Genomic DNA, 13,047 nt, shown 5'->3' on the forward strand with positions numbered 1-13,047 from the left:
GTGTGAGTGTGTGTATGTGAGTGTGTGTATGTGAGTGTGTGTATGTGAGTGTGTGTGTATGTGAGTGTGTGAGGTGTGAGTTTGTGTATGTGAGTGTGTGAGGTGTGTGTGTGTATGTGAGTGTGTGAGGTGTGTACGTGAGTGTGTGAGGTGTGTATGTGAGTGTGTGAGTGTGTGTGTGTGAGTGTGTGAGGTGTGTTTGTGTGAGTGTGTGAGTGTGTGTGTGAGTGTGTGAGGTGTGTATGTGAGTGTGTGAGGTGTATGTGTCAGTGTGTGAGGTGTGTAGACTGTAATGTAACCTTTACCCCCACTGGAGGCTTCCCTGACAACAGATGGGTGGAGAGACATGGATGGTAACCAAGAACACAATTTTCAACCTCTCACTTCCTCTTTCTCTCTCTCCTATTCACAAACACACACACACACACACACACACACACACACACACACACACACACACACACACACACACACACACACACACACACACACACACACACACACACACACACACACACACACACACACACACACACACACACACCCCTTATTACTGTTGAAGGGAGGAATTACACACAGGACTTGTCAGACACACCCCTTGAGAAGTGAAGTGCTCTAATCTGAGCCAGGTCTTATGGAAATTATCAACACGTAGTTTACAGTAATTTGTTTGCCTTTTTTCCAGTTAGAAACATGTGACAGAGAGCTGTTCTTATACCCATTAACACTTCTGTACTTCGTGACACCATACAGTCTCTGATAAACAGGGAGATAGTTAGTGTGCAGTGCAGTTATTGTCCTCCAACTTCTTTTGATGTAGATAGAGAATGGAGGAGACAGTACATGTGGACCTTAGGCCCTCTCTGAGAAAGATAGAGACATCTCTGGAAAAACTATTATCTCTGGTGTCAATGTTTCACAGGACAGGTAGACAGAGTGTGGGGGAGAGAGAGAGGGAGATACACAGTGAGACAGACATGGAAGGATAGAGATGGAGAGAGATAGAGAAAATATTTGTGACAACATTACACATTTAGGCCTCCCCCTCCTCCCTTCCACAGAAGACGAAAGAAGAAGTGTATAAACATCTCTGAATAACTATTATCTCTGGTGTTCATGTCACACAGGAGACAGTAAATATAGATCTCAGGCCCTTTCTGAGAAAGACAGAGACATCTTTGAATAACTATTCTCTCTGGTGTCAATGTCACACAGGAGACAGTACAGAATGATACAACTCTACATGGTCATTGATGGCCGACCACAGAGGGCAATACTCGGTCCTGGGAACCCCAAGAGGTGCACGTTTTAGTTTTTGACACAACACTACAAAGATAATAATTAAGTCATCCTCAAGCTTTGATTACTAGAATCTGGTCTGTGATGTGTGAATTCACAGGGTCCCATTTTATTCCATGTGAACATATTGTAACTTCAATGCTTTAATCACATGTTAAAATGTATCTGTACTGTGGTAAACTAAACTAATATAAACTAAATATACAAACTAATCTATACTGTTGTGAAACTAAACTAATATAAACTAAATATACAAACTAATCTACACTGTAGTAAACTAAACTAATATTAACTAAATATACAAACTAATCTATACTGTAGTAAACTAAACTAATATAAACTAAATATACAAACTAATCTTCACTGTGGTAAACAAACATGGTTCTCAGAAAATAAGTCTGTGGTCACATGGTGGTGGTTAGAGTCGTACTATTGGTTAGAAGGTTTCCCCTTTAATGAGGTTGACTGTTAAAACTGTCTCTGATATTAGACTGAGTCACACAGAGACTCCAGCTGTGCAGCGAACCAACACAAACCTACAACTGAGATAACAGCAGACTTTACAACAGTAGAAGATACAACAGTAGAAGATACAACAGTAGAAGATACAACAGTAGAAGTTACAACAGTAGAAGATACAACAGTAGAAGATACAACAGTAGAAGATACAACAGTAGAAGATACAACAGTAGAAGATACAACAGTAGAAGTTACAACAGTAGAAGATACAACAGTAGAAGTTACAACAGTAGAAGATACAACAGTAGAAGATACAACAGTAGAAGATACAACAGTAGAAGTTACAACAGTAGAAGATACAACAGTAGAAGATACAACAGTAGAAGATACAACAGTAGAAGATACAACAGTAGAAGTTACAACAGTAGAAGATACAACAGTAGACGATACAGCAGTAGAAGATACAACAGTAGAAGATACAACAGTAGAAGTTACTGCATTTCAACACACGTGTGTAAAGATGTCAGAGGAAATCTATGAAAACTGCGATGGATTTCGTGGCAAAAATATAAATAAAATAGAGACCATGGATATTGATGATCATATTTACAACAATGAAATGCCCATCATGCCCTACAAGAAGGATGGAGTTGGTGATCAACATTCAGGTAACAGTTTAACCTGGTGTAGTGCTAGATGCTGACACACACACGCACACGCACACGCACACACACACACACACACACACACACACACAGTTCTCATTTACATAAATATTCACACCCAAGCCAATACATGTTAGAATCACCGTTGGCAGCGATTACAGCTGTGAGTCTCTGGGTAAGTCTCTAAGAGCTTTGTGTTGTGTTGGTACAAAAAGTGAATTACTTTTGACACATTTTTTTTTTGTTGCAGTATTACTTTAGTATTACTTTAGTACTTTAGTGTTTCTTTAGTGTTTTAATGTTGTATGTTTTTGAATAGAATATTTTCTTTCTTCTTTTCAGTTTTGTTTTTCGATTTTTTAAAAATTCTGTCAAGTAGGTTAGTATTGTTATTACAATATTGATCTCACCCTTCCGCATCCGTATCTGCAATGTTTGTCATCCTGAAAATAGGTATTTTCTCAAAATCTTACGTAGCGTCCGAACTACTATGACCTGCAAACTATTATGACCTACAAACTATTATAACCTACAAACTATTATGACCTACAAACTATTATGACCTACAAACTATTATGACCTACAAACTATTATAGACTATAAACTATTATAACCTACAAACTATTATGACCTACAAACTATTATGACCTACAAACTTTTATAACCAACAAACTATTATAGACTATAAACTATTATAACCTACAAACTATTATGACCTACAAACTATTATAACCTACAAACTATTATAACCTACAAACTATTATAGACTATAAACTATTATAACCTACAAACTATTATGACCTACAAACTATTATAACCAACAAACTATTATAACCTATAAACTATTATGGCCTATAAACTATTATAACCTACAAACTATTATAGACTATAAACTATTATAACCTATAAACTATTATGACCTACAAACTATTATAACCTACAAACTATTATAACTTACAAACTATTATGCTCTATTGAAAGATGAGACTCTCACAAACGTGATGGTGTTCTCCATTTAGGACGTCCACAAGCCTCACACAACTCTGAAGGTCCCCAGTACCAGTTTAAAACATTTATAGACGTATATATGGAGATAATATATGGACCTATATATGGAGATAATATATGGACGTATATATGGAGATAATATATGGACGTATATATGGAGATAATATATGGACCTATATATGGAGATAATATATGGACGTATATATGGAGATAATATATGGACGTATATATGGAGATAATATATGGACGTATATATGGAGATAATATATGGACGTATATATGGAGATAATATATGGACGTATATATGGAGATAATATATGGACCTATATATGGAGATAATATATGGACGTTTATATGGAGATAATATATGGACCTATATATGGAGATAATATATGGACGTATATATGGAGATAATATATGGACGTATATATGGAGATAATATATGGACGTACATATGCAGATAGTTCAGTGCCTATAATAAGGGGATAAATACATGTGAAAAACCTACATGATTCCTGATCGTTCTAGTATCTCTCAGATAGAGGACACTTCAGAACAAACTTCCTTCTGGTATTTCTGGGGACGATCTGTTGTTCCATTAACGTTATTCCTTTCGTTTGGCTAATAACAGTAATGACTATCTGTTATTCAATGTGTTTCTATGGGCTAATAGCAGTAATGACTATCTGTTGTTCCATGTGTTTCTATTGGCTAATAGCAGTAACGACTATCTGTTGTTCCATGTAGTGAATCTGTTATTCAATGTGTTTCTATTGGCTAATAGCAGTAACGACTATCTGTTATTCAATGTGTTTCTATTGGCTAATAGCAGTAATGACTATCTGTTGTTCCATCTAGTGAATCTGTTATTCAATGTGTTTCTATTGGCTAATAGCAGGAATGGCTATCTGTTATTCAATGTGTTTCTATTGGCTAATAGCAGTAAGGACAATGTGTTTCTATTGGCTAATAGCAGTAATGACTATCTGTTATTCAATGTGTTTATATGGGCTAATAGCAGTAAGGACAATCTGTTATTCAATGTGTTTCTATGGGCTAATAGCAGTAATGACTATCTGTTATTCAATGTGTTTCTATTGGCTAATAGCAGTAATGACTATCTGTTATTCAATGTGTTTCTATTGGCTAATAGCAGAAATGCCAAATTCAATGCATCATGCAATCATTTTTTTTCAATAATTTTTTTATACTTAAAATTATAAATCAAATAGCTAAATAATCCTTGGTATCTTAAAACTATTCCATATGTCGGCTCAGACCCTCCCCCACCACCCCCGGCTTAGACTCTAGAGGGTTAATCACTATAATTGCACACAAGTGACATCTATATACAGTTGAAGTCGGAAGTTTACATACACCATAGCCAAATACATTTAAATTCAGTTTTTCACAATTCCTGACATTTAATCATTGTAAAAAATTCCCTGTCTTAGGTCAGTTAGGATCACCACTTTATTTTAAGAATGTGAAATGTCAGAAAAATAGTAGAGAGAATGATTTATCTCAGCTTTTATTTCTTTCATCACATTCCCAGTGGATCAGAAGTTTACATACACTCAATTAGTATTTGGTAGCATTGCATTTACATTGTTTAATTTGGGTCAAACGTTTCGGGTAGCCTTCCACAGGTTTCTCACAATAAGTTGGGTGAATTTTGGCCCATTCCTCCTGACAGATCTGGGGTAATTGAGTCAGGTTTGTTGGCCTCCTTGCTCGCACACGCTTTTTCAGTTCTGCCCACAACTTTTCTATGTTGTTGAGGTCAGGGCTTTGTGATGGCCACTCCAATACCTTGACTTTGTTGTCCTTAAGCCATTTTGCCACAACTTTGGAAGTATGCTTGGGGTCATTGTCCGTTTGGAAGACCCATTTGTGACCAAGCTTTAACTTCCTGACTGTTGTCTTGAGATGTTGCTTCAATATATCCACATATTTTTCTTTCCTCGTGATGCCAGCCTATTTTATGAAGTGCACCAGTCCCTCCTGCAGCAAAGCACCCCCACAACATGATGCTGTTCGGAACCAATGTTGTCGGCGGTGAACAGGCGGGACGTCAGGCTTGGTATTCCTAGAACCGGGGCGATAAGCAAGTGTGAAATTGAATCTACCGTTGAAGAACGGCCATCTGGCTTGCATCCACACAATGAATGGGAGGGATAACAGAGCCCTCCAGCCAGTGACACCAAACCTCAAGAGGCAGCTTAACTGCCAGGAGTTCCCGATCACCGACATCAAAATTCCTCTCTGCAGGCGAGAGCTTACGGGAAAAGAATGCACATGGGTGGACCTTCTGATCAGAGGGGGGAACGTTGAGATAGAACAGCACCTCCCCCGGTGTCGGAGGAGTCCACCTCCATGATGAATTGAGGTTCTGGGTCTGGCTGAGTGAAGGTGCAGCGGTGCTTGAGTTCCAGGAACGCTGCCTCTGCCTCAGGATTCCAGTGGACTGGAGTGGAGGGGGAGGTGAGAGTGGTGAGAGGTGCTGCCAGACGGCTGTAGTTGAGGGGTCCAGTGGAACGGAGTGGAGGGGGAGGTGAGAGTGGTGAGAGGTGCTGCCAGACGGCTGTAGTTGGGGATGAAACGTCTGTAAAAATTGGCAAACCCCAGAAAATGCTATATCTGCTTCGGATTAGAGGGCGTAGGCAACTCTGTGACTGCCATGTCTTGGTGGGGTCCGTACGTAACTCCCCCTGTGCAATAATACAACACAGGAAAGACACAGAGGAAGCATGGAACTCACATTTCTCAGCTTTGACAAAAAGCCGTTGGAGAACTTGGCGAAAGTGCTGCTGGTGAGACTCAGGGTCCTTAGAAAACAATCGGAACGTCATCCACAAAGACAAAAACGAAGCGTCCAATCACATCCCTCAGCACATCATTGACCAGGTTCTGGAAAACAGCAGGGGCATTAGTAAGACCTAAAGGCATGACCAAATACTCAAAGTGGCCAAGTGGTGTGTTAAACACAGTTTTCCCCTCGTCCCCCTCTCTGATGCGCACAAGGTGGTAGCCATTCCGGAGGTCCAGTCTGGTGAACACAGTGGCACTGATGAGTGTGCATGGATACTTGTTCTTGATGTTATTCAGTCTAGGCCTCAGTGACCCATCCTTCTTCACAAAGAAAAACTCAGCACCCACCCCTGGGAGGAAGAAGGCCTGATAAGTCCTGCAACCAGGGAGTCCTGGACGTACCTCTCCATAGCCTCCAGCTCGGGGCGAGAGAGGTTATACAACTGGCTACAGGGGAGAGGAGCTCCAGGCTGGAGGACAATGGTGCAGTTGTACGGCTGATGAGGTGGCAGCGACAGGACGCGGTGCTTGCTGAACATAGGAGCTAGATCGTGATACTCTGGAGGAACTGATGACAGGTCAGGATGTGGTGCTGAACACAGGAGCTAGATCGTGATACTCTGGAGGAACTGATGACAGGTCAGGAGGTTCTGGAATGGGGCACAGACAAGGCAGGGGCAAGGGCAGAATGTAGACAATTCTAGTGACAAAATTAATTCCAAGTGGTTACCCTTCCAGCGGTCCAGTCGATCTGAGGGTTGTGCAACTTTAACCATGGATGGCCAAGAACCAGGGGAGAGTGAGGACAGTTGATTATGTGGAAAGTGATCCTTTCCTGGTGGTTTCCAGAGAGATGCAGGATGCCAGGGGCGGTCCTCTCCCAGACACGGGCGAGGAGCTGTCCGTTGAGAGCGTTGGCATCGAGGGGTGAATCGAGTGGAACAGAGTCCAGGCCCAACTGGGTAACGACACCACGGTCCAGGAAACTCTCGTCGGCGCCTGAGTCGATGAGAGCAGGCAGGGGAAGAACCTGGCTCTGCCACACGAGGGCGCCGTCAAGCAGGGGTCTGGGGGAGAGATGGGCAGGCGATTTGGCTCAACGGTAGGTCCCCCACTACTGCCGAGCCACCACTTTTGCTGGACGCAGGGAATAAGTGGAGACAAAGTGACCAACCTGGCCACAGTATAGGCAGCTTCTAGTGCTGATTCACCGCTACCTCTCCTCTGGAGAGAGACGGGCCGAGCTGCACGGAGGCAGCCAGTCAGGAAGCATATCTTGACCCGTTCACTAGCATAAGAGTTGGGCTGTTGCTCGAATACTAGTGAACATTGTACCTAAAAGGCTCTGTGTGTGGATTGATGAAGACAATGTTTATGGATTAGGGAAAAAACAACTGAATCCATTTTAGAATAAGTAACGTAACAAAATGTAGAGAAAGTCAAGAGGTCTGAAAACGTTCCAAATGCTCTGTAGCCATGTTATTTAGACTTGTTATTCTTCTTTGTTTATTCCCTGTGTATTTATTTATTGTGTCACTATTTTAAATGTTGTATATTTAACTCTGCATTGTTGGAAAAGTCTGTTGTTTACGAAGCAAATTACAAATTAAGTATGGTTTTGATTGAAATAGGTGCCGGCAATCATTTTGGGTGCCTGAACTCTGCACTATGTTTAAGCCAATATTCTGGAAGTAGTTCTGGAAGTCAAGCAGTAGAATATGTGAGGTTCTGGAACTCAGTTCTGGTGTTCTGTCCCTTGTCAATCTTGTGTATTTCCCTCAGTGATTCAAACAGAAAATGGACACAAAATTAGACACAAATACAGCAAGTTTTTCTGGTAATACTTTGTGCTTCAGTGTCTTGTCAGTGGTGGAAGAGATACTCTGGAGCTGCTGCAGGATGTCTGGGGCTGCTGTGTGTTCTCCTACTGGCTGGGATCATAGGCCTGTTTCTCTACCGTGAGTTTGATGTGTTCTCACTCAAACATTCTTCATCATCAGTGGTGTAATGATCAGGGATCAATTACATTTACATTCCAGTCAAATCAGAAAGTAAACCAAATTCCACTGTTACCTTGTTCATTGGTCATATTGTTTCACAGAGAGAAACCAATTGACCAGTTCCAACACCCTGACTGAAGAGAGAGACCAGTTACAGACCTGCGGAAACAACCTTACTGAAGAGAGAGACCAGCTACAGACTAGCAACAACACCCCGAACGAAGAGAGAGAACAGCTACAGACTAGCGACAACACGCTGACCAAAGAGAGAAACCAGTTACAGACCAGATACAACACCCTGACCAAAGAGAGAGACCAGCTACAGACCAGATACAACACCCTGACCAAAGAGAGAGACCAGCTACAGACCAGATACAACACTCTGACCAAAGAGAGAGACCAGCTACAGAAAGAGACAGAACGTCTGAAACAATCTTTAGTTGAGAAAGGTGAGTCAAATTGTCTAATGACTGTTCGGTTTGACAGTCTCTGTATCAGTTCACATGTCACTTACAAACAGGCAATTCAACTTTAAAGGAAATATTTAAATGAAAAATGCGTGAAACAAAGTCCGACTTCCAAACTGTCCATTAGTTAGTACCCGTCTTCCTTGAGTGTTTGATTTATATTTAATTAAATGTTGTAATAAAGTGACTAAAGAAGGAAATGTTCAACTTATAGTTTGTCCGCGAGGATGGAAGAAGCTTGGTAGCAGTTGTTACTACGTCTCTACTGAGAAAAAATCCTGGGAGGAGAGCAGACAGGACTGCAGATATAGAGGAGCAGACCTGGTTGTCATCAAGAACCAAGAACAACAGGTGTGTGAGAAAGAGAGAGAGTGACAGAGAGAGTGAGAGAGTGAGAGAGTGAGTGAGAGAGTGGGTGAGTGAGTGAGTGAGTGAGTGAGTGAGTGAGTGAGTGAGTGAGTGAGTGAGTGAGTGAGTGAGTGAGTGAGTGAGTGAGTGAGTGAGTGAGTGAGTGAGTGAGAGAGAGAGAGAGACAAAAAGAGAGTGACAGAGAGAGTGACAGAGAGAGACAGGGATGCAGCTTAAGCCCCCCACCCTCTTCGACGTATATATCAACGGATTGGCGAAGGCACTCTAGAACAGTCTGCAGCCCCGGTCCTCACCATACTAGAATCTGAAGTCAAATGTCTACAGTTCGCTGATGATCAGGGGCTTCTGTCCCCAACAAAGCAGGACCTACGGCAGCACCTAGATCTTCTGCACAGATGCTATCAGGCCTGAACCCTGACAGTAAATCTCAGGAAGACAAAAATAATGGTGTTCCAAAAAAAGGTCCAGTCGCCAGGACCACAAATACAAATTCCATCTAGACACCGTTGCCCTAGAGCACACAAAAAAACTATACTTACCTCGGTCTAGACATCAGCTCCACAGGTAACTTCCACAAAGCTGTGAAGGATCTGAGAGTCATGGCAAGAAGGGCCTTCTATGCCATCAAAAGGTACATCAAATTGACACACCCATTAGGATCTGGCAAAAAATACTTGAATCAGTTATTCAGTTATTGCACTTTATGGCTGTGAGGTCTGGTGAGGTTGTCGCTCACCAACCAAGACTTCACAAAATGGGACAAACATCAAATTGAGACTCTGCATGCAGAATTCTTCAAACAATATCCTCTGTGTACAACGTAAAACACCAAATAATATATGCAGAACAGAATTAGGCTGATACCTGCTAATTATCAATATCCAGAAAAGAGTAGTTAAATTCTACAACCACCTAAAAGGAAGCGATTCCCAAACCTTCCATAACAAAGCCATCACCTACAGAGAGATGAACCTGGAGAAGAGTCCCCAATGCAAGCTGGTCCCGGGGCTCTGTTCACAAACAGACCCCACAGAGCCTCAGGACAGCAACACAATTAAACCTGACCAAATCATGAGAGAACTCAATTATAATTACTTGACACATTGGAAAGAAATAACAAAAAATCTAGAATGCTATTTGGCCCTAAACAGAGAGTACACAGCGGCAGAATACCTGACCACTGTGACTGACCAAACTTAAGGAAAGCTATGACTATGTACCGACTCAGTGAGCATAGCCTTGCTATTGAGAAAGGCCGCCGTAGGCAGACATGGCTCTCAAAAGAAGGCTATGTGCACACTGCCCACAAAATGAGGTGGAAACTGAGCTGCACTTCCTAACCTCCTGCCCAATGTATGACCACATTAGAGAGACATATTTTCCCTCAGATTACACAGATCCACAAAGAATTTGAAAAAAAACAAAACCAATTTTGATAAACTCTTGGATATATTGAGTGAAATACCAAAGTGTGCCATCACAGCAGCAAGATGTGTGACCTGTTGCTACAAGAAAAGGGCAACAAGTGAAGAACAAACAACATCATAAAAACAACCCATATTTATGTTTATTCATTTTCCCTTTTGTACTTATCTACTTGCTCATAATATCTGAAGTATGTTTATTGTCTTGTTGTAAGTGTTTACATTTCTATTGTTTATTTCACTTTTGTTTATTATCTAGTTCACTTCCTTTGGCAGTGTTAACATATGTTTCCCATGCCAGTAAAGCTCTTAAATTGAATTGAAATTAATTTAGAGGGAGCGAGCGAGACAGCGAGTAGAAATGGCTAGGTATTAACAATGTTGAATCTCTTCCACATCTACAGACATTTGTCAATTGGTTATGCGGGGTAAAGAACTATGTCTGGATTGGTCTGACTGACTCTGTTTCTGAGGGGACCTGGAAATGGGTGGACTACACACCACTGACCACAAAGTAAGACATTAATGAATTCTGTGTCACTATGACATCACTGTCTGGAGAAGTAGGTTCAGAGTGGACAGCCTGATTCTCCTACAGGTATTGGAACAGTGGACAGCCTGATTCTGTGTGGTGTTTCTCCTACAGGTATTGGAACAGTGGACAGTCTGATTCTGTGTTGTTTCTTCTACAGGTATTGGAACAGTGGACAGTCTGATTCTGTGTGTTGTTTCTTCTACAGGTATTGGAACAGTGGGCAGTCTGATTCTGTGTTGTTTCTTCTACAGGTATTGGAACAGTGGACAGCCTGATTCTATGTGTTGTTTCTCCTACAGGTATTGGAACAGTAAAGAGCCTAATGGTGGAAGAGCAGAGAACTGTGTGTACTTCTACTCCTGGTCATCAGACACAGGAGCTTGGTGGGACTATGACTGTTCCTATCAATACAGATGGATCTGTGAGAAATAGGATTCATCCTCGGTACTCTCTGAACTGCTAAATAAGATTATGCTAAGTACTATATATCATAATATATTTTCTACTTATTCAGTTTACCTTGTCAACTACATACAATATATAACAAGACAAATGTAGAATACATTATAATAAAACTATATGCAATAACAACACAATGACTTGATAAGAGAAGGACTGTTCTGTCTGTTGTTGAGGAAATTCACCACTAAGGAATTCACAGTCACAGAGGTTCACTGACTCAATACAATCCTAATGTTAATGTTTATTATTAATACTTTTTAGTTTTGTCTACTTGCTAAATATTTGTCTTAACTCTTCCCGAACTGCACTGTTGGTTAAGGGCATGTAAGTCAGCATTTCACGGTAAAGTCTACACTTGTTGTATTCGTGGCATGTGACAAATAAAGTTTGATTTGATTTGAAGTCATATCAGCACGGTTGGTTCCTGCATGAGACTGACTGATACCACACCAGGCTTCTTACCTTGAAACTGAGATACTCCTTTTGGTTCCCAGAGCAATGTTCTAGGTGTACTGGGAAATTGTTTATACAGTGACAGTTTAGATTCCGCCCATGTACTGCACAGTCAATCAGAAACTCGCATGAATCCAACCAAGTTGGACATTAGAAAAACAGCATTATTCTAAACATACGAGTGGATAAACACAGATAAAATGTCACACTATTATATAATAGTTGATCTGACATGGAGTCTAGAAGGACTGTTCTCTACTGTATAATAGTTGATCTAACATGGAGTGTAGAAGGACTGTTCTCTACTGTATAATAGTTTATCTAAAATGGAGTCTAGAAGGACTGTTGTCTACTGTATAATAGTTGATCTGACATGGAGTCTAGAAGGACTGTTCTCTACTGTATAATAGTTGATCTAACATTGAGTCTAGAAGGACTGTTCTCTACTGTATAATAGTTGATCTGATATGGAGCCTAGAAGGACTATTCTCTACTGTATAATAGTTGATCTAACATGGAGTCTAGAAGGACTGTTCTCTACTGTATAATAGTTTATATAACATGGAGTCTAGAAGGACTTTTCTCTACTGTATAATAGTTGATCTAACATGGAGTCTAGAAGGACTGTTCTCTACTGTATAATAGTTGATCTAACATGGAGTCTAGAAGGACCGTTCTCTCTACTGTATAATAGTTGATCTAACAGGGACTGCGGTTGAAAATTAGCCGGCTGGCTAAAACCGTCACTTTTACTGAAACGTTGATTAATGTGCATGTAAATGTCCCTGTAAAAATTAAATAAACTCAAACTCAAACATGGAGTCTAGAAGGACTGTTCTCTACTGTATAATAATTGATTTAACATGGAGTCTAGAAGGACTGTTCTCTCTGCTGTATCATAAATCTCTGACACTCTAAGACTGAAATTGTGAAATTACCATGTATCAGGTTTCAGTTAAGACCCATGTGCAGACTGTGTAGAGGTAACAATGGTTATTGTAACAGGGGCAGGCAAACGACAGGTCAAGGCGGGCAGGGGTTGATGATCCAGAGTAGTGGGGCAAAGGTACAGGACAGCAGGCAGGCCCAGGGTCA

At 40.9% G+C, this 13,047-nt stretch overlaps 1 protein-coding gene across 1 annotated transcript; it reads left to right on the forward strand.

Annotated features, from left to right (window-relative positions):
* Nucleotides 1–1,766: 1,766 nt before the first annotated feature.
* LOC118936848 (uncharacterized) lies at nucleotides 1,767–12,769 on the forward strand. The gene is made up of 6 exons (XM_090188188.1): nucleotides 1,767–2,426; nucleotides 8,099–8,200; nucleotides 8,344–8,691; nucleotides 8,924–9,060; nucleotides 10,907–11,016; nucleotides 11,337–12,769. Exons 1-6 carry the CDS (start codon nucleotides 2,279–2,281, stop codon nucleotides 11,467–11,469), a joined length of 978 nt encoding a protein of 325 aa, XP_090044314.1. The 5' UTR covers nucleotides 1,767–2,278; the 3' UTR covers nucleotides 11,470–12,769.
* Nucleotides 12,770–13,047: the final 278 nt, after the last annotated feature.

The sequence above is a fragment of the Oncorhynchus mykiss genome, chromosome 10, assembly GCF_057628025.1.
Source record: "Oncorhynchus mykiss isolate SJ-2025 chromosome 10, ASM5762802v1, whole genome shotgun sequence".
Taxonomy (NCBI): domain Eukaryota; kingdom Metazoa; phylum Chordata; class Actinopteri; order Salmoniformes; family Salmonidae; genus Oncorhynchus; species Oncorhynchus mykiss.